The sequence below is a fragment of the Sminthopsis crassicaudata genome, chromosome 1 (genome assembly GCF_048593235.1).
Source record: "Sminthopsis crassicaudata isolate SCR6 chromosome 1, ASM4859323v1, whole genome shotgun sequence".
Taxonomy (NCBI): Eukaryota; Metazoa; Chordata; class Mammalia; order Dasyuromorphia; family Dasyuridae; genus Sminthopsis; species Sminthopsis crassicaudata.
The window spans coordinates 646,761,039-646,784,088 of NC_133617.1; the positions used below are offsets into that span (position 1 = coordinate 646,761,039).

Consider the following 23,050-nt stretch of genomic DNA (forward strand, 5'->3'; position numbering starts at 1 on the left):
AAAAGAGCTAATATAAAAATTTTTGTACATAAAATCTCCTCTTTCTTTGATCTCTTTCAGATATAAATGTAGTAGTAGTATATAGCTGGGTCAAAGGGTGTACAGACAATGATAAATTTTCTGGGCATTATTCCAAACTGTTTTCCAGTGTGGCTGGACTAATTCACAGATGCACCAACAATGCACTAGTATAACCTGTTTTTCCCACAGCCTCTGAAATATTTGCAATCTTCCTGTTTTGTCATTTTGCATGCATACAAGCAAGCACACATCTACCCACAACATGCATTCTATTATACACTGATCTCCAGGATGGCTTATGAAAAAGCTCAGACAACATATGTTACACATCTTGCTCTATTTTGGCTGCTTCAGCAGATACAGAAGGCAGACCTGGATCACTGTTAAACCCTTCATTGTTTTAGCTCATGAGTTAAACACCACAGAAAAATAATCAGAACCATATCAATAGTTTTTCCTATTCCAAAAAAAATTTTGGGGGTAATTTACTATTAGTAATATTACTCTTAAAATACAAAGGCCTCCACCTGGCCTAAAGTCTTCCAAAATATGGTTTTTCACATACCTTTCTTAAATTAGTTCATATTATTATTATCCATTCCAATTAAACTAGCTTAATCTCCATTCCCTACAATCTTCTATCTCTCATGCCCATACATTTGCAGGTGTTGCTCCCAACATCTGAAAGACACTTTCCTCACTTATACCTTTTGGCAATCCTACTTTCCCTTCAAAGCACAACTTTAAAACATATCACCTAGAAAGAATCATAGGATTAAGGCAGAACAATGCAATAGGCACAGTATGACTTTCCCCTGGGATACTGATATATTGTAATTTGGCATAAGAAATTAAATGAGAATTTTGCAGGGAGTTTTGTAGAAACTACAAACATGCAAAGGTCAGATAATATAGAAAAAGTTTAGAAATTCAGAAATATATATTATCAACCCAAATTTTATAATAATGTACTGTAAACATCCCATTAAAAAAAAAAATTCAGACTTCACTGGTAGGGAAGGCCAAAACATTTTAATGTGGATTTTCTGGATCACAGAAATCCTTGTAGAATGTGGAAGGATAACTGTATGAAGTGACCATAGGCAAATCACTTAAATTTCTGTAGGCCTTAGTCTCTTTATCTATAAAAAGGAGGGGACTAGATTAGATGAATTGTAAGAGTTCCTCAATCCAACAATCATAATGCTAAATGGCACATAGACAATATAATTCTGAAATCAAGAAGACTTGGAATCAAATCCTGTCTCAGACAGCTACTAGCTTTGTGACCCTAAATAACAACTTCCCAGGGCTTCGGTTTCCCCAACTGTAAAATGAGGAGGATAATAGCACCTATCTCTCAGATATGTTAGAATAAAGCAGGTTAATATCTATAAAGCACTTGGCAACTTTCAAGGACTATGCAATGCTAGTTATTAATGATGCAGCCCCCCCCTCCTTCATTCTCTTTATTCAGCTGACATTCCAGTCAATTTCTCTGAAGCTTTTGAGTAATGTCTATTCCTAGATATACATTGTAGAGGGGCCTTCCCACTGTGTCCCATTTCAAAGCAAAGTCAGATAAATTCTGAGAGCTTTCTCTCAGCCATAAGGCTTTTTTTCCCTGGCTGCTGAGGCATTCTAGCCCTAAAGTGTAAAGACACTCCTGAACCCCAGAAGGGGATGGGAAAATCTTCCCCACACCAAGCCACAAGACATTAGCTCATAACTCTTAGGTTATCTGGGATGGATCCAATTCTTGCTTTTTGTCTTTTTTCCTTTAGTATGAGATCTCAAAAGAGAGCTAGCACCTTCCCTAAGCATCAGCATCATTAGCTACCAAAACAGTTGTGGCAAAAATGGTGTTATGAGGCAGTCTGGTAAAGAACAAGGAAGAAGGAGGCACCTACTCATTATCGATTAAATTGTAGTGGGTGTTAAGAGAAATGCAAAAGAGCTTATAAGGCTACACAGGTCTCAACAAGATCTAGAGACTAACCATTCAGCTGGTTGTAGTCACTGATTAATAACGTCCTGTGTGAAAATAAAGCTGACTTTCTATACCTGATACACGTTAGTACTTGAAGCACTTTTTACATTGTCCTCCCATTAGAAAAGATCCCTTAGATTAAAGCCAAAAAAACAGGATTGTTCCTCTGCAATCAAAAAAGGCTAGGGGGAACTGAAGCATTGAGAGCCTGACTCCCCTCCTGAGGAGACCCACACTTCAGAGCAAGGAACCTGGGAAAAGCAGGTACAGCCAGGAAACAGGATTGTAGAAGGCTGCCAACCTACTGGTGTCTGGCTGGACACTGAGTCAGAAAAATATCACAAATTTATATCTGCAAGAGCCATCCAATCCAATCGTTTTAAAGATAAAAATAGGGAATATGTGAGGCTTTTCCTGATTCTCCCATTTGTTAGTGCTTTATATTATTTAATGAATATATTTTACATATCTGAATTTTTATTGTATGCTGTTTCCCCAAAAAATCTAAGCTCCTTAAGGGAAGTAACCATTTGTTTTTATCTATATCCCTAGTCTTATCAAAGTACCTTGCACATGGTAGGTATTTAACAAATATTAAATGCTGAATTTGTTAAACTGATCAAGCACACTTAAAAAGTGAATGATTACATGTAATGGTCTCTTGTCTCTCAATTATAATCCTTCTCTGAGAAGAGGTTTCTTTTCTGTCCATCTTTTTATCTGGGAGCAGGTTTCTTGGGAGGCTTCTGGAGCCTCCAGCCAGAGCGAAGGTAGATGTGGGAATGAATCAGACTCTGACTCCAAGAGTGTGGGATTGTGGGTTTCCCAGAATTCAATCCTAGATGAGAATCTCCCAGAAGTCCATGAACAGGCTTTTCCTTTAGTTCTTATGAATCTGCTCTTGTCCAAGTGTCCCCAGTTAGTACCACAGTAGAATCTCGAATCCCTTCCTTACTAAATCCCGGCTCCTTTTATCCTCCCAGAGAATGGGCTTATGGGTACTCCAGGGGCTTGTGGGAACTCCTTAACAACCAATGAGCAAGCTCCTTTTAAAGGTGTAAACTCCTTTAAAGGTTTGAACTAAAGGTGTGAACTCTGAGCTAGAGAACTGTTAAGTACCAACTTAGCAACTAATAAGGATCCTAACAATTACAAGCTTTTAAATGGACATATTCTTTCTTTAATTTCTTTTAAATGGACATATATCTAACCAACAATAAGTGTTCTAAGGAAGTATCTCAAGTAATTAGAATGAAAATTCTAATACAATATTCCCCAGCTTTTTCATATAAAAAAAAGATTCCTTGTAGCCTCATAAATTTTCAAGGACCACTTCACACGCAAAGCCATTCTACCACCAGTATATGACTGAATTTCATGAATCAGAATAGCTTTCATATAAATCTGAAAAGGACCTAATAGATAGTTGGGCAAAAAAATCCTTTATTCAGGTTACAGAAGATATATGCAGTTATTTATTAACTGGGTTGTAATGTTCTGTTGTCTCTAAATTGTAATTGTTTTCTGAGAGGCTGGTTTCTTGGAGAACTTCTGGAGGCAGCCTTGGCTTCAGTTCCATTCAATAATCCCAAAATGCAACCAGGAGTTAAAGTCCTTTACTGTCTCTTTCCAAATCTTATCTCCAGATCCTTTATTTTCTCCTTCAAGTCTTATCTCCTTCATTTGGGGCTCGGCTAGCTTTCTGTAGACACCTTTCTCTCTCCTTGATTCCCCAAGAGCTCTTGTCCAAATGTCTCCAGCCAGCACCACGGTGGAATCTTGAATGAACTCTTGACTCTGAATCTCCTAGAGTGTGGGAATTAGACTCCGCCTCCAAGAGTGTGGGATTGTGGGTACTCCTTGGGCTTATGGGAGATCCTTAAAAGTATGCTCTCTTAAAGGTGTAAAGTCTAATATGTGGGCCAATGAGCGAACTCCTTTAAAGGTATAAACTTCTTTAAAGGTATAAATTCCTTTAAAGGTGTGAACCAAGTACTTTACCTTATAAGAATCCTAACACTGGGTCATTCAATGATGTGACCAGTACTATTCCATAGCTTCTAGAAAATAGAAATCATTGAAGCAATAAAAATCTCAATCTTAAATCTAACACTAAAAAGTTGTTTTGGCATTCAGATTTCAATGCAACTAGTACAGAAAATTCTTTTTCATAAACATCTTCTGTGGGAAGTAGAATTCAGTATCTCACAACTTTTATCAAACAGGCCTGGGTATCCAGAATTATATAGCTGGGTAAGCTAAGTGTTTTTGTGTTAAGATTAATTGTTTTCCTATAAGGCAAAAATGAAGTACCAAAAATATAAAATCATCAACATATAAACCATTATGCATGTCACATCATTTATTGGACTAAGAATAGATCAAAATGGCACTGACTGGTGCCTATATGAATTTGTGAGCCCAAAACAATCAGTTCCATAGCTCCCAACTTTGATTAGGAAATAATAATCTAGTCTGGTAAAAAAAGTAATTGGCATGATAGACAGGAAGCCTGGGTCCCGGTTACTGATTCAGTCATCAATGAGTTCTGGGCAGGTCAAAATGTGACTATACCTCAACTTCTTTATTAGTAAATAAGAAAAATAGTAGTAAGACTACTGTGAAGATAAATAAAATATATGTAAATATACTTTGAAATTTTTTTATAATTTTGCATAAAGAAATATTATTCTTTACTCAAAAAAAAGTCGTTTTTCTCCAGCTTCTATTTCATGTAAAAAGGCATCGTTTCCCAATACTTACCACCCAGGCTGGGTATCATCTCTTATAACATCCTGTGCTTTAAAAAAAAACAAAAAACAGGAAGACAGATCTGTAACAAGGATTGTTAAAGATCATTCATGCTGAGAAATCCAATCCTTTGGGATGTATGTAGAGAAAAACTGATCCTATTTTAACAAGCGGGTTCATAATGTTAAAAACTAAGCTGTGAAAATAAGCTACCTCAAAAAATTCAACATTAATTTACTTGAGGATAGGGGAAAAGGAAGAATGGAAAGAACTTATTTTATCCCATGATACTATTTATCAAATTGTTAGATCTCATCACAATAGATCAGGGATTCCCAATCTGGGGTACACATAAAACCAGATAGTGGGAGAAGCTTGTCAAGCTATGTGAGGGGCAGAGAATGGGGAAAGACTTGGTTAATAATAATGTTTCAGGAAATAGTTTTCCTTATGGAAAAATTATTTTTTTATTTCTATGAGGCAGCATAACACAGAAGATGGAAAGTTGGCCTCAAAAACAGCATTCAAGTTCAAATCTCACCTCTAAAACATACTAGCAAACCACTTAACCCCTCAATGTTGTACATGGCTCTAAAAGACGATATAATAGCAAAGTATCAAACTGTACTGGGGATTTCTGCATTAGGGAGATACATAATTAAATCATAAGCCCAATCTTTATTCCAATCCTGTTTTAATTCATGTGTGAACATATCAAGTAAAACCTACAATTTATTTCCTTTCAAAATTTAATAGGATATACAGGAAATTCACTAAAAGCCAATGGATACAGAGAAAGAAAAAAAGGGATTCTTAACCTGAAGTCCATGAAATAGGTCTAGTTTTTAATATTTTGATCACTATTTCTTACATTTGGTTTTTTTTGGTAATTTTTTTAATATATGTGAAAGAACAAGTTTAATGGAGTTTCTAATTAACATACTAATGGAAAGTAATTTTTACCATAAACATTTTTTGTTCATTTACATTTTTTATAAAAAAAAAAGTAAGCTGGCAATTTGGGGTGATATTCTTTTTTTTATCCATGAGATTTTTTTTAATAAGAGCTTTTTATTTTCAAAATACATGTAAAGACAGTTTTCTTCATTCACCCTCACAAAATCTTGTGTTCCAAATTTTTCACTCTTCCTTCCCTCCCCTAGACAGCAAGCAATCCAATATAGGTTAAACATGTACAATTTTTCTAAACATATTTCTACATTCATCTTACTACACAAGAAAAATCAAATCAAAAAGGGAAAAAAAATGAGAAAAAAAACCAGCAAGTAATCAACAACAAAAAAGATGAAAATACTATGTTGTGATCCACATTCAGTCCCCATGATGCAGGTAGTTCTCTCCATCACAAGTCTTTTGGAATTATCCTGAATCATCTCATTGTTAAAAAGAGCCAAGTTTATCACACCTGATCATCACAGAATCTTGTTGGGATGGGATACAATGTTCTCTTAATTCTACTCATTTCACTTACCATCAGTTCATGTAATTCTCTTCTGGGTTCTTTGAAATCATCCTGCTGGTCATTTCTTATAGAAAAATAATATTCCATAACATTCACCTACCACAACTTATTCAGCCATTCCCAACTGATGAGCAATCACAGTTTCCAGTTTCTTGCCACTATAAAAAAGGCTGCTACAAACATTTTGCACATGTGGGTTCTTTTCCATCCTTTAAGATCTCTTTGGGATACAAGCCCAAGAGAAACATTGTTGGATCCAAGGGTTTAGACAATTTGATAGCTCTTTGAGCATAGTACCCAATTGCTCTCCAGAACGGATGAAATCAGTTCACACACAACTCCACCAACAATGTATCAGTGTCCAAGTTTTCCAACCCCCTTATTTATCATTAACTTTTCCTATCATCTTAGCCAGTCTGACAGGTATAAAGTGATACCTTGGAGTTGCTTTAATTTGCATTTCTCTAATCAATAATGATTTAGAGCATGTTTTCATGTTTATCTGAAAATTGTTCAAATCATTTGACCATTTGTCAATTGGGAAATGGCTTATATTCTTATAAATTTGCATCAGTTCTATGGAAGTGGATATCTTCAACATAAAGAAGATCGAACTCACTTCCAGTTGATCAATGATAGACAGAAATAACTACACCCAGAGAAGGAACACTGGGAAGTGAATGTAAATTGTTAGCACTACTGTCTATCTACCCAGGTTACTTATACCTTCGGAATCTAATACTTAATGTGCAACAAGAAAATGGTATTTACACACATATATTGTATCTAGGTTATATTGTAACACATGTAAAATGTATGGGATTGCCTGTCATCGGGGGGAGGGAGTGGGGGGGGATAATTTGGAAAAATGAATAAAAAATTAAAAAAAAATTTAAAAATTAAAAAAACCATTAATGACACCATAGGTTTGCTAAAAATATTTATTATGCCAATTGCTTTTCTAATATTAAGCCATACTTGCCTCCCTGATAAAATCTAACTTGGGTCAGAGTAAATTAAAAATAATACTTAGCTATAATAAATAAATAAATAGATAGATAGATAGATAGATAGATAGATAAATTTGCATCAGTTCTCCATATATTTTAGAAATAAGCGTGTTTGGGGTAGCTAAGTGGTACACTTGGATAGAGCACCAGCCCTGAAGTCAGGAGGACCTGAGTTCAGATCTGGCCTCAGACATTTAACACTTCCTAGCTGTGTGACCCTAGGCAAGTCACTTAACCCCAATTACCTCAGCAAAAAAGAAAAAAGAAAAAAAAAAGGCATTTATCAGAACCCTTGTATGTAAAAATTTTCCCACAGTTTTCTGCTTCCCTTCTAATCTTGTCTGTATTGGTTCTGTTTGTACAAAAACTTTTTAATATAATCAAAATTATCCATTTTTCATTTCATAATGTTCTCTAGTTTTTCTTTGGCCATACATTTTTTCCTTCACAGATCTGAGAGGTAGATTATCCCTTGTTCTCCAAATTTACTTATAGTATTGCCCTTTATGTCTAAATCATGAACCCATTTTGGCCTTATCTTGATATAGGGTGTTCTTTGTAATCTTCTAAATTTTTTTTTATACAGTATTCTATTCACCAGTCCCCCAAAGGAGTCCATGACACAAGAAAGAGGAAGAACTCCAATACACAGCCTATTTAGACACTTAAACATAGCTTCTTGTTTCCCAATAGTTTTTGTTTATGTGGGATGTAATTATAGATATTTACCATGTTAGAAACAAAAACTAATTTTGAATTTGTAGACCTTCTGAAAGGGTTTCAGAACCCCCTAGATTCTCTGGACCACACTTTGAGAAACACAAGGGTACCACAAAGGTATGTATTCAGATAGTTGAGGAATGCTCTTTTCTCGATCTTCATTCTTCTCTGCAATCTCTTGACATTAATCATTCTTTTCTCTCTAGGTTTTTGAAACATCATTCTTTCTTGATTCTCCAAACTATCTGATTAATCCTTTTCAGTCTGCTTTGCTGTATCTTCATCCAGGTCAAGCCTACCTACTAATGATGGATGTCTCTCAAGACTCCATCCTGGGCAGTCTTCTCTTCTATTGCCTATACTCTCTTCTTATCAGCTCCTATGGATTTAATTATCATCTTTATGATGATGGCTTTCAAACCTACATTTCTTGCCCCAACATCTCTGCTCCCTTCTCATCTCCAACTGTCCTTCTAACATTTCTAACTAGATGTCCAGTAGACATCTTAAATTCAACATGTGCAAAACTGAACTCATTATCTTTCTCCCTAAACCAGCCACCCTCTTCCTAGAATCCCTAATACTGTTAAAGGCATCCTTCTAACCCCTCAGGTTTTTCAACTTAAGCATCATTCTTGACTCTTCCCTATTTCTCACCCCCCCATACAATCTAAATCCCCATACAATGCTAAAAACCTGTCCATCTCAGCTTTGCACATCTCTTCAATATGCCCCCCTCTCTTACAAAGCTGCTCTCCTGGGGCACCCTTATCTCACACCAAGACTACAACAACAACCTCCTGCTTGTTCTCCCTGTCATAACCCTCTCCCCATCCAAAAAAAAAAAAAAAATCTCTCCCCACTCCAGTCCGTTGCCCATTCAGTTTCCAAAGTGATTTTCTTAATATATAGTTCAGATCATGTCACTCCACACTCAGTAAACTCTAGTGGTTCCCTATCACTTCCAGAATCAAATATAAAATCCTTTTTGGTGTTCAATGTCCTTCACTGCCCCCTACTTTTCTTATACCTTACTGCCCATTATAGACTTTTTAAAAAAATATTTTTATTTCATTAAATATTTCCTATCCAAGAAAATATTCCCAAAAAATGTCTTTCCTCATTTGATACCACTGTCTATCCAATCACCAAAGTGATTTTCCTAACATACAGGAGCCATGTCACTCCATATTTAGTAAACTCCAGTGATTCCCTATCACTTCCAGAATAAAATATAAAATCCTTCACTGAACTCTCCCTTTCTTATATTTTTTAAAAATATTTTTTTAATTATTTCATTAAATGTTTCCCATCACATGTAAAAAAAAAAGTTCTAAAATTCTTTTTTTTTTAAATTTAGAATTGCAAATTCTCCCCATCCCTTGATAAGGCAAGTAATATGACAGCAGTTAAATAATCACTACATACTTTTCAAATCAGTGACACTATTCTCCTTTGCTATTTCACAGTTGATCTAGTCATAAAGTCTTAAAAGTTGGGACTTAAAAGTTGGAACTGAACAGCAAAGAAATGAGGGAGAAAGGATAGAAAAAAGCTTTGTAAACAAATTTTTAAAAAGCTGGGAAATAGTAATCAGACCTGTTTGGCTAATACATACATTGTCTACATCAAGAATAGTCACAGGAGACAAGTTCAGAAAGGCTGGATGAAGATAGGCCTTGAATGCTAAACTTAGAAAGTCTGGACCTGATTTAGTATGCAATAAGAAGCCTGTAAAAGAAGATTTTTTGAGTAGGGAACTGACATAAACAGACATTAAACAAAGATCAATAGCTGGCTTACAAAACTTTCCATTTTCTAAAATTCTGTTCCAACAATCATAAGATGGCAATAATGTTTTAAAACAGAAATTTCCAATTTCAAATTTATTTTGTATAGTAATATACTAAGTAATTCCAGCTGAAGGTGAGTTCTCACCTTACTTCCCCAACACAAACATGTAAGAATCAGTGAGGTTTTTTATTTGTTTGATGAATTGTTGGCCAATCTTAGTTTTCATAGACTTTTATAAGCACACATATGTGTCACAGACTTAAACAATCAAAATTATACAGGATTGTTCTGAAAGGAAATGGTTGTAAAGAAAATAAAGGAATCCCTTTAATGTAATGTGGCTGTTAAGTGCTGACTCTCTCAAAAGTTCTTAAAAGTCAATAATCAAAAAAAAAACAAAAAAAACTTATTTCATTGCTTTAGGTAAGAATTCAAATACCAATAAATCTCTACCTGAGCAGATCTTTGGTCTTTACCAATTGCTGTAGTTAAAAAAATATCATCACCAGATGATAAATCCTCTGGTTATAAGCCCCTCTAACCTTAACTAGGCAAGACACAATGCACAAGGGGCCATAGTCAAAAGGCATGATATACTGACATAGTTTTGAAAAAACTAGGCCCACCAAAATATCTATAGTGGAACTTTTAGTAGTACCAAAAAACGAGAAGGGCTAAACAAGTTGGGGTACATAAATGTCACTGTCAGTCAACCATTATAAATTTGACAAATGTGGGATGGTACCTATAAATCAGGAAGACTCAATTTGGAATTCCACATCACTTACTAGATGAAACTCAGTTTCATCAGTAAAATGGATATAAAGTACCTACTCCAGAAGGTTGGTGTGAGGATTAATGAGTTAATAAACATAAAGTACTTTTGCAAACCTTAAAGTGCTATGTAAATGCTAGCTATTATTATTGTTGTTGTTTTATGTATATTATTAATATTATATCGTGTCCCAAGATACTAAGAGCTAAAAATACAAAGTGGGGGGGAAAAAACATCTGCCTGCATTCTAAAAGGGGAGAGAAGGGAGGGAATAAATACGTAAATGACTAGTTATATATAAGATACATACAGATTAAATGGAAGATAATCAGATGTGGGAGGCATTAATAGCTGAGGGCACAGGCCTCCTTCAGAAGATGAAATCTTAGCTGAGTCTCAAAAGCAGAGGAAATTTCTAAAAAAGTATTAACAAGCATCTGGGACAATCAGTGAAAAGGCACAACTAAAGGAAATGGAGTAACACAGTAAAGTAACAGCAAGTAGGTCATGAAGAGCCAAAAAATGGGAAAAGACCAGGAAGGAGTGAGATTTTGAAATAGATTTAAATGTCCCTACAAGAAAAGGGAGGCACTAGAGTTCTTTGATCAAAAAGAAAGGGTTTGGGTGCCATGTTCCTGCTTTCTTGCTTTAGAAAAATCTTACTCTGGTTTCAGAAAAACCTGCATAATTTTTGTGAAGCACTACAAAGTGGAATGAGCAGATTGTGGAGAACATTATGCACAATAACAGCAATACTGTTGAGAATGATCAGCTACCCTACCAAGACAATGATCCAAAATGATTTGAAAGAACTAATGAAGAAAAATGCTCTCTATCTCCAGGAAGAGAATCTTTTTGACTCAATGTAAATTGAAGCATATTTTTTAAACTTTATTGGGGAGGGGAGTCTTCTTGTCTGTATTTTCTTTTGCAACATGGCTAATATGTTTTATATGACTTCACACATATAACTGACATTAAACTACCTTCTTATGGAGGAAGGAGAGACAACAGGGAGGGAGGAAATTTAGAACTCATTTTTTAAAGATTGTTTTTAAAATATATATATAACAAAATAAGTAAAAATCTATTTTTAAAAAAAGATAAATCATCTTCATTGAGTGGAAAATATATGAATTGAAATGACTAAGAAAATGCAGCAAGACAAATTTGAAGGCTATCTACAGTAGTCCAACAAAGTGATCAACAGGGTAAAACCGGGGTTATGAACGTATGAGTGAAGAAAAGAGAAGATACTAGAGATTCTGTAAAAGTAGAAAGGATGAGATTTTGCAATATGTGGAGTGAGATTAAAATGTGAGGATAACATTGAATGCAGATGTAGTAATAGGAATTTTAATAGTAATAGGAAGTTTAAAAATGGGAAAGAACTTGGGAAAAAAAGATAATAAATTCTGATTTATATTTGAGACTTTGAGATATTTGCAAAACATACAGTTAGAGATGACCAGTCATATAGCCAAGAAGCAGTTACAAAGGAAAAAGATTAGAGCTAGACATACAGATCAGGGAATCATATGCATAGAGATGATAACTGAACCCATGGAAACTGATGAGATCACTAAGGTAACACAGATTGAAAAGAGGCCTTGGGGAGCCTTGAGGAACTCCCATAGTTAGTAATGGAATGAAATGGAATATCACATTGCTAATAAACTATTAATGCAATGAATATAGCAAAATATGCTAAGATTTAAAAACTAAAGCAAAGTAAAGTTAAAAACAATATGTACAATATAAATGGAAAAACCAACAATTAAACGACCCAAAATGAATGCTATGAAAATGACCAATCACAGCTTTAAAGAAGAGATGTGGGAAATCGCCTGTTACTTCTTAGCAGAAGAGGTTCTATGTGTGCAGAAGAATATCATTTCAGACTTTACCCTGGGTTGATTAACTTCTAAACTTTTTTTTCCTCCAAAGAATGGCTCTCTAGGGAAGAGGGAATAGAGTGGAAAGCATAGGTAAGATAACAGTAAAAGATACCAATTTAAAAAAAAAAAAGGAATCCAGTCATTCACGGATTCAAGATAAACAAAGTTATTTCTGTATTTCAGGTGCTAAGTATAAGAGGCTTTGTGATGAAAAATGAAATTATAAACCTAAGTAATTCCTGAAATATGTCTGTTTTTTCTAAATATTTTAGTACAGTTTGCAAAATCATCACTTTAAAACTTCAAAGGTGAATAAAAACCCCACTAGATTCTATTCTGGTTACTTCATACTAGATATATTTAAGAAGGAAAGACAGAGACAGATGGAAAAGTTACTACATATTTCCTGCTCTCTTAACTTTGTCCTAGTTAAGACAGGTTCAGCAATTATAAGTTCCTTTCTAGTAAATTATTTTTTTTAAATATATGGAACTATATGGAAGACAGACCCACAAATAAAGTTGTCGTTGCAAGTGAAATGGTCTAATCATTCTGAAAATAAATTTTATTTATACAAATAAGTAAATATTTATTGCCTAGACTCTTAAGAAGCTAAATTCAGAAATAACAACAACAAATCACCAATATACACCAAAGTATTAAGGCAACAGTTTTAGTAACTGCAAAGACCTGGAAACAAAATGGGTGCCCATCTATTGGGGAAATGAATGGAAAAATTAGGATAAATTAATGTAAGGGAATATTACTGTTCAATAAGAAATGAGAAATGTGAGGGATTTAGAGGATCATGGAAAATTTATATGAATTTATTATAGGGCTAAATAATCAGACCAAAAATAAAATATACAATGACAACATTCACTAAATGGAAATTGAACTAAAGAATAAATTTTTAAAAACAATGAAGCTATAAGCCAATAAGACCTACATTTATCTCCTGCCTCTGAAATCTGCTAGCTCTATGTATGACTCGTGGCCAATCGCATCACTTCTCATTTCCTTCAAGATGACTCTCTTAAGTCACAGCATCTTCATTGGAAGAAAAATTCTTCCCTGAGCATTTCCTACACTGAAAAAACCACAGGTCTAGTATATTTAAAAAAAAAAAAAAAAAAAAAAAGTCTAGGAGAATAGAAAATGAGACAACACAACTCCTTTCTCAACAAGGGGAGTAGTCAGCATACTCTGAGTCACTGTACAAGCATAGGCAGGAAGATTTAGAAGGTAGGAATAATATTAACCAATGAAAGAATGATGATATTTGTTTAAAAAGTAAGAAGGATATGGTAAGAAGATAAAAGTTTATGTTCTAAGGAATTCAGTATCTCTTCTATAAATGCCCAGAAATTTTAGAACACTCCCTGAAATGATCATTCTCATTGAGAATGATGAAGTAATCAATTAGCAGGGTTAAGTCATAGAAAACCAGAAGTCCAAAAGAATCCAGATCTATTAACCAGATGCATTTGTTAAACAAATATGTATTGAGTACTCACAACATGTAGCCAAGAGAAGGCATTATCCAGACCCTAGGTAATTTTTAAAAATCAGAACCCTAGGGGCAGCTAGATGGGGCAATGGATAGAGTACTTGAAGCCTTGAAGTCAGGAGGACCTTAAGTATAAATCTGTTCTCACTTAACCCTTCCTAATTGTGTGACCTTGGGCAACTCACTTAATAACCCCAACTGCCTCAGCAAAAAAAAAAAAAAAAAAAAAAATCGGGAACCCCTGTCTAAACTAATAGCCTTCACTGTAAAACATGCTACCTGTTGCATTCTAAGGTTTGCAAAGCCCTTTTCTTAAAACAACCATTTGAGACTTATAGTTATAAGCATTATTCTTGAGGAATGAATTATTCTCAAAGAGATTAGATTATCTTCCCAGAATCAACAAGTAATAAGTACCTGAGTCTGGGTCTTAGGCCTTGAAGACAGTGCTTCTTCTACCATTACATGTCTACATGACACAGTGTATGTAATATGCTGACACTTAAAATACATACTTCATAAAAATAGCCAAAAGTGCTCTCCTTTGTGTTGTGCTTTCTCTAATCTAGGGCAGAGGTATCTTGTTCAGTTCTATGGAAGATTAAAAAGATAAATAAGACATGAGCCCTTTCCTCAAATAAACAAAAAATCTTTTCCCTTTTGGTTGGGAAGACAAGTATATCAAAATATAACCAAAAAGCAAGACTATGGTTAATGCTGTAAGAAAGGTAAAAAAAAGGTGTAAATAAAATGTTATAATAAATGTATTCTAAAGAGAGGCAATTCTCATCTTGTAAGGATCTAAGAATTCTTTATAATATCATAGAAAGATATACAAACAAATATAAACATACAAATGTGTGTATTGTCCCATATTTGAAATTGGGAGAGACTTCAGAGACTAATCCAATTCCGTCATTTTACAGCTAAGGGAACTGAGGCATGGAGACATTAAATGACTTTCCCAAATAAGTAATAAGACACTAGAGATTCAAACCTATGCCATGATTTGGAAAGAGGTTTTGGGGTCTAATGGGATTCAAAATCTATCCTCATTATTTAATTTTCAAGTGATCTTGTCATTCAACATTTTTGAGTCTTAGTTTCTTCATCTGTAAAAACTGAGATTATTTGACTAGATAATCTTTAAGATCTTTCTCTGCTCTAAACATAGGATCCTATGACCCTAGAATCATCAAAATTTCCAGCACATCATATTCCAAAAGAGGTAACAATAAGCTGGGTTTTTAAAAATGTACTGTCGTTCAAGATTAAAAGAGAAGCAGGAAACTGGGGAAAAAAATCTTAACATCCAAGGGTTCTTATAAAGGCCTCATTTCTAAAATATATAAAGAATTGACTCAAATTTATAAGAATACAAGTCATTCTTCAGTTGACAAATGGTCAAAGGATATGAACAGACACTTCAGATGAAAAAATTAAAAACATTTCTACTCATATGAAAAAATGCTCTAACTTACTATTGATCAGAGAAAATTAAGACAACTCTGAGATGCCACTACACATCTCTCAGACTGGCTAAGATGACAGGAAAAGATAATGACAAATGTTGGAAAGGATGTGGGAAAACTGGGACACTGATACATTGCTGGCGGAGTTGTGAACTGATCCAACCATTTTGGAGAACAATTTGGAACTATGTTCAAAAAGTTATCAAACTGTGCCTACCCTTTTACTGGGCCTGTATCCCAAAGAGATCATAAAAAGAGAAAAGGACCTACGTGTGCAAAAATGTTTTTAACAGCCCTTTTTGTAGTCACAAAGAACTGGAAATTGAATGGATACCCATCAGTTAGGGAATGGCTGAATAAGTTATGGTATATGAATGTTATGGAATATTATTGTTCTGTAAGAAATGATCAGGAGGATAATTTTAGAGAAGCCTAGAGAGACTTACATGAACTGAAACTAAGTGGAATGAGTAGAACAAGGAGAATATCATATACAGCAAAAACAAGATTATATGATGATCAATTCTGATGGATGTGACTCAACAACGAGACGATTCAGACCAGTTCCAATGATCTTATGATGAAGACAGCCATCTATACCCAGAGGACTGTGGGAACTGAGTGTTTTTTTCCCTTTTTTGTTGTTGTTTGCTAGTTTTTGTTTTCTTTCCTATTTTTTCCCTTTTTCATCTGATTTTTCTTGTGCAGCATGATAAATGTGAAAATATGTTTAGAAGAATTATATGTTTAACATATATTGGATTACTTGCTATCTGGGAGTAGGGAAAAAATTTGGAAAAAAAGATTTTACAAGGGTCAATGCTGAAAACTATATTTGTATGTATTTTGAAAATAAAAGGTTATTTTAAAAAAAACAAAGAATGGGTTGTTGTAGTTTGTCTTTCAATCTTAAAGTGGATCATGACATCAGGGAGATGATACAATGACAAGCAAATAATCTGGATTTAAGTGAAGTAGGATTTAGAGAGATTAAAGCAGAAAATATTGGTGGAAAGGCATGTTTGTTAACCTAGGACTGAGTTGAGGCTCTTGCATTTTTCTATTAGTAACTTACATTACTAATTTACAAATATCAGGTTATATATCTTTACTATCAACAGAAAAAATTTAGTCATAGGGATTAAATTTATATTATTTTTAACCTGTTCCATTCAATTTTATCTAAGCTTAATTAAGCTAAATAGGGGGAAGGGGAGCCTGAATTAAACTAGGATCAATCTGTCAACATTATGCTTTCTAAAACAAAGTCTGGCTTGAATCACACAGGCCCTCTTTATTCACCTTTTACCTTCCTGCAACCTCAATCCCCACTCTATGCACCAAGAGAAAAATGTCAGTTTATCCATTCCAGTATTGACAATTTTAACACACTCCATTATATCAAGCCAATACATTTCCCCTATTAATTTCCCAATTAAAAAAGATAAACACATGATTAGAAAACCTTCCCAAAATTTACTGCAGCATAATAATTTTTATTTAACACTTATATACATTATAAACTATCAACAAAAACAAAGGGAAGACTTCTTCTATCCATTTGCAAAGCCATACACATTCTATCTAGGAATACAGTTACATTCTGTGGCCTTAGAACTATTCCCTAGATATTTCATTTACTTCTTTTTTTTCTCCCCAACTAAATCAGGAGTTACTTGAGGAGAGATATTTCTTTTACTTTTACAACACTTAATGAAGAACTGTTAGAGGCTTCATTAAAGGTTCTCCAATTCGATTCAGTGAAAAAGTCATGAAGTGTGCTCAAAGAGACACCTTTTTCTTTCCTACTTTAAACTTACCCATTATATTCCCCAACTTAGAAATTCATCCAATACAGATCCTGTGTCTTGGCTTCTCTTGGAAGTTAGTATGTCATCACTATATAGATTTCCTCACATAGAAATGTGAATAAGTAGGCAAAGGGCAGAAATTATAATAGAGAAAATATCTAGGGTAAAACAAAGATAGAGGAAATATGGGTGAAGTGAAGTAAATAACCAGAGAACTTACCCAGAGACCCACAAACCTCCAAAGAATTCACAGCCAGATTTTGGGGAGTACATAAACTTGGGATGAGAAAAAATTTACACCTTTATTTTCACTAACCTCTACCAAGTATACTATTTTCTTCTATTATTTGAAAACACTATTCAGAAAAGGACTTTACTGCCCTGCCAAAGGAGTTCCTGACAGAAAATGTTAAGAATAGCAAATATAGATGTAGATGGATAGATGGATAAATGGATGGATGGATGGATGGATGGATGGATACATAGGATAGCTGAACTTGAGGAAATTTTCACAAATATGTCATAGACTTTTAAAAGTTTTAGAGATACTAATATAAAAGCATAGAGGACTTGGTTTTTTGAAATGACTTTGTACCACCAACTTCTATTCATGGATTGACAATTTAGTCTGTAGATTATCCAGACCCTTTTCTTTGTAGGTCATCCTACTAGCCTTAGTCATTGTTTAGTTGAAAAAGCAAGAAAACTTCTCCAAAAATAGTAGGAAAAGAAAAGGTGGTCAAGCTAAAGTAAATTACATTAGCTACCTGCTGGCAAAAATGACTTACAAAAAAGGAATGTTAACCTGACTAAATGAAATTTCCAGACTTTGTGCATTTTACTTATACATATTTTCAAACTTGCTCCCATTACATTACACAGGTAAAAAATTAGGAAAATTCTCTTTTCTGTGTATTTAAAATTACAACAGTCATTCACCCTGCCATTGATCCTAACTGTGCGCTTAAGTTCTCTACGTATTTGCTCTTGAACTGCATATTCTTCAAATATTCTTACTGTCATATTCTTCAAATATTCTTACTGTCTAATATTGTGTTTTACTCTTTTGTCCATGCATCCTTTATGTGGCCATTGAAATAGATTCAGTCTTTTATAGATGTTAATTTTCAGAGGGCAAGTATAATTCTGTGATTCCTTTTGTCCTAACAGTGTCAGAAGTGTCAGATTAGGTATTCTCAAGTCTATTTTTCTGCCGGAAAGACTAAAGATGATGAAAATGATAATGTAGGTGTCTTAAGAAAATACCATGAACTGATGCTGAGTGAAATGAGCAGAACTAGGAGATCATTATACACTTCAATAACAATACTGTATGAGGATATATTCTGATGGAAATGGAAATCTTTAACAAAGAGAAGATTTAACTCAGATCCAATTTATTAATGATGGACAGAATCAGCTACACCCAGAGAAGGAACACTGGGAAATGAATGTAAACTGTTTGCATTTTTGTTTTTCTTCCCAGGTTATTTTTACCTTCTGAATACAATTCTTCCTTTGCAACAACAACAACAACAATAACAACAACAAAAAATCGGTTCTGCACACATATATTTTATCTAGGACATACTATAACACATTTAATATGTAAGGAAATGCCTGCCATCTAGGGGAGAGGGTGGAGGGAAGGAGGGGAAAATTCGGAACAGAAGGGAGTACAAGGGATAATGTTGTAAAAAAATAAATAAAATTTTTAAAATACCTATGCATATGTACTGTCAAAAAATGTTATAATTATAAAAATCAATAAAAAAATCTTGTCAAAAAAAAAGAAAATACTAGAAGAAATCAATTTAGGAAGAAAAGTAAAAGAGAGATAGAATGCTATTTTTCAGATACTAGTAGAAGTTAAAAACAAATCAAGTTATAAGCCTCATAAGCATTCATTTTAAGAAGATATATTGTTCTCTATTCCCCAAAGTATCTTTCTTTCAAGAATTTATCTATCCAACACAGTATACCATTTCTCACAGTATACTGCGCAGGGAGGAAGTTAAGTATCAACCTAAAGCAGAGAAAAATTAACCAAGGCATAAAAGGAACTTGCTAGCCCGCTGTGATACCAAAGATAGCCAAAAGCTATGAATAATAAAAATATATAATTTCTAAATACAGACTTGAATGGCAATAAAGAATCCATTTAAGTAATTTGTTTTATCCTTCGTCTTTATGTGTGGTTTACAAGTTTCCTAAGCAATGAAGAGCTTCACAAGGCTATGTGATGATAATTTTGGCATTCCTAGATTATTGGGCAATATAATTAAAAGTATTCTCAAAGATAGGTTCAGGCTAGAAAGCTCTAACCTATCAAAACAGGATAATGATGACACCTACCTTACAAGGCTGTTGAGAGAAGTTAGTCAACAAACTTTTATTAAATGCTTACTAGGTGCAAGCAAAGAGCAGCTACGGGGGGGGGGAAGGAGTCAGGAAAATCTTAAATATTTGTCGTGTGAACCTAGACAAGTCGCATAGTCCCGTGTGCCTCAGTTTCCTCATCTGTAAAATGAGCTGGAGAAGGAAATGGCAAACCACTCGTTATCTTTGCCAAGAAAATTCCAAATGGGGTCGAATGACAGTCATATACTGACTGTCGGACAAAGGTGCAAAGACTGAGGATCAAACCTTAATGAGCTATAAATAATAAATAGATAATCAAACAGCGAGCATTTACTTTACTATTGTGGCAGGTAGTTCCTAGGTATTTTCTCCGTTTTGCTAGAAATTTTTATTGGGGAACAGATAGGAAATAGTGGAGATTTCTCCCCCTACCCAACTCTCTGGATGTTCAACATTTAGGCCCTAATGAGACTAAATATGAAATGGAAAGCTTGAAATATAAATATTTCAATATTTATAAATATGAATAAGAGTATGAATAAAAGGTGGGCAGTTAGGAAGTTCTCTATTCAAACCTCCATCCCTTGTCACTTTGTAGTTCTGAAGCTATTAGGGAGCTGCTTAAAATTCTGAAACGATGCGCCCAGAAGAGTTTTGCAACCTCTGAAGCACGGTAAAACCTCAAGCAGCGCTTACTATTAAACCCACTTCTTCCGGTTTAGTTACCCGAAGGTTCTCATTAGGAAGGTTCAGCGCCTAAAGCAAGGATTAAGCAAATCAACAGGTCGCGAGCGGGGCCAGAAGGTGCTCAGACCGAATCTCCGAAGAGGAAGTGGAAGGAGCCGGGTGTCTCCCTCGCACTGACAGCTCACGCACCTCCTTTTTCTCACTCGGAGCCCGGAGTGACAGGGAGAGCCAGAAGGAAGCAGGAACGGCTCTCCAGCCTCCCTCCCTCCTCCTCCTCCGGCTCCTCCATCCCAAGGTGGCTGGGGGCTCTCCCCGGCTAAGGGCAGGCTGGCAGGGAGGCGAGTGACCCCAGAGGTGCAGTTTAGGGGAGGGTAGAGGGAGGGGAGGCCGGACTTTCCTCCCTCGGGATTCTGCCCCAAGTGCTCCCCTTTCCTCATCTCCTAACACGGAAAAACAAACCCCCTCCCATCCCCAGACGTGCACAAGTAGAGCCCGAAGCACGGGCGCCCAGACCCGCCCCCTTTCCCCTCTGCTCCGGCTCCTTCTCCGAGTCTTCTCCTGCTCTTCTTCCCTCCCTCTTCCCTTTTCTTCTCCTCCTCTTCCTCCCCCTCCGCTCCCCTTCTCCTTTCTTCCTCCCCTTCTCCGGTCTCCCTTCGCTCTTAAGTTTCTCCCCCCGCTCTCACACAACTTGCCGCCCAGCCAGCGCTCGCACCCCGGCTTCGGGGTCACCTGCCCGCCCTTTTCCACCTTCCCGGCCCGGGCAGCTCGGCTCCCGGCCCCGGCCCCCCGTCGGCCCCCGGGTCTTCCCGGCCCCCTCCCCGGCCCCGCACCTCGTCCGCTTCGTGCTCCGCTCCATTGCCGACGAGCGCCATGTTCCCGCTGGTTTTCCTCCCGTGGCTGCTGCTGTCGCCGCCCCCAGCCACCCCAGAGCCGCCCCGGAGCCCCAGTCCCTCAACTCCGGGCTGTGGCCGGCGGACACGAGCGCAGCGTCCCAGCTCCCCAGTCAGCCCAGCGCAGCAGCTCGGCAGCTCGCGCCGTCCTGGGGGCGGGGCGAGGGGAAGGGGATGGGGGGGAGCGGCCCTCCCCATCCTCCAGCCCCAGGCTCCGCCCCTTCTCTCCATCCATTTCCCTCTTGGGTTCATTCAGTGGAACCCGCGTCAGGCCCCACCTCCGCTCCTTCCTGCGCAGCAAACCAGGTTACAGATCCCGGCCCCGCCCCCGCCCTAAGCCCCGCCCACTCCTCCAGGCTCTTACCGGGTCTTAACCTCGACCGTAATTTGTTTTTCCACCTGCAACGAGGTTTTGACCCGCTGCTAAAATTCCGAGTCTTTCACCCGCTCCGCGTTTGTTCAGATTCCCAGTCACACCGCAGCCCATCTTCCCTCCCCCACAGCTACTGTCCCCTCCGCCCCTTCTACGCTCCGAGGCTGAAAGGGCGGGGAGGATTGCTCCATCCCTGGCTGCTTGGTCTTTCCGGATGAAAAAGACTGCGCCGTGTTTAATGAGGGATAATGAGAGTCCGGGGCTAGTCGGGTCACTGTGCAGACAATCCCAAGGTCAGAGGTCCGGCCCATCTGGGCCCGTTGGAAGGCAACTGAGGGAGGCAGAAAAACTGCTGAAATAGAATCCCAGAGGCTGGTTTCGGTTCTGTATAGCACGAATGAGTCATTTTACCCGAAGAACCTCAGTCTCTTCCTCTTTGAAATGGGCGGGTTGAAAATGCGCGCTGGGTTGAGAAACAAAACGTGTGTTTGGTTTACAGCTTGTGTCACCTTGGACAACTTTTCTGAACTTCAGTTCCTTCATTCTTAAAATGATCTGTTTGGGGCACTTGCAAGTCTAAACCTATGATTCTATGATCTCTTCAGCTCCAAATCTTATTTGGAAACAGAGGAAAGCCAAATGGAGAACTGAAATCCAATTTAATGAACAAACATTGTCATTTTCAAACGTCCTGTTTGTATTATGTGTTACACTTCGGAGTGACGATTGTCCTTGAAGTTCCCTTTTTTTAAGCCAAACTTAAAGACAAGAAAAATGGTGATTACTCAGAAATTACTCAAAAAAAAAAAAAAAAAAAAGAGCTCAAATACAACTGGAGTATTAAAGCATAACTTTTTATGCATGACAGAGTGAGGCAAGATTTAGTCAGGCATAAAGAGTCTCACTTGTAGGTTTCATTTGCAGCCCGAATTCCTTGATATCTCTGACTTATCCTTAACGATGTACTTCTCTCTTGTTTGTAATTTTCACCTCCTTAAATTCTGAAAGGGTACAAAAAAACTCGGGTTTTGTGGTGTTTTTTAATAAAGAGGCAGTCTTATTTTTTTTAAATCTATTCCTAATCAAAAAGACGCCTAATTCCAATAGATCTGTGACATAAAGAATCAAATCCAAAATTAATTATTTTTTGTGGATAAAACTTATTTTTTAGCTCTAGATGGGTATCTACTGTTCCATTCTGTAGAACCATAATATGCTTTGCTACATAAATCCCTAAGAGTTTTCTGATGTTGGGGAGTCATCTAGAATTGAGTACAAAAGTTCTCCAAGAAGAGTGACTTCTGGATCTCCCTTCCATTTCCAATCCCTATTCTAAAGACAATTCACAGTTCAAAGAAGACCACGGATTGGACAGTCACCTATCCCAGATGTCTAATCCTCCTTCTCTTTCTTATTAGCAAAGCAATCCCATGCCCTTGAGCACATATCTCTCTCATGCTCATTCCTTGCAGTCCCTCCAAGCCTCATCCTTTTTCCTGCTCAG

The 23,050-nt window shown here is 36.5% G+C and overlaps 1 protein-coding gene across 3 annotated transcripts in view; it reads right to left on the reverse strand.

Annotated features, from left to right (window-relative positions):
• TTC39B (tetratricopeptide repeat domain 39B) overlaps positions 1-21,378 on the reverse strand; it is a 116,194-nt gene extending 94,816 nt beyond the window's left edge. For 2 of the 3 annotated variants that reach the window (XM_074282931.1, XM_074282930.1), the window contains exon 1: positions 21,114-21,378. In XM_074282931.1, the coding sequence (XP_074139032.1) occupies positions 21,114-21,371 (258 nt within the window). In that variant the 5' untranslated portion in view covers positions 21,372-21,378. The remainder of the gene's footprint in view (positions 1-21,113) is intronic. The other variant, XM_074282933.1, reaches the window with a different exon arrangement.
• Positions 21,379-23,050: the final 1,672 nt, after the last annotated feature.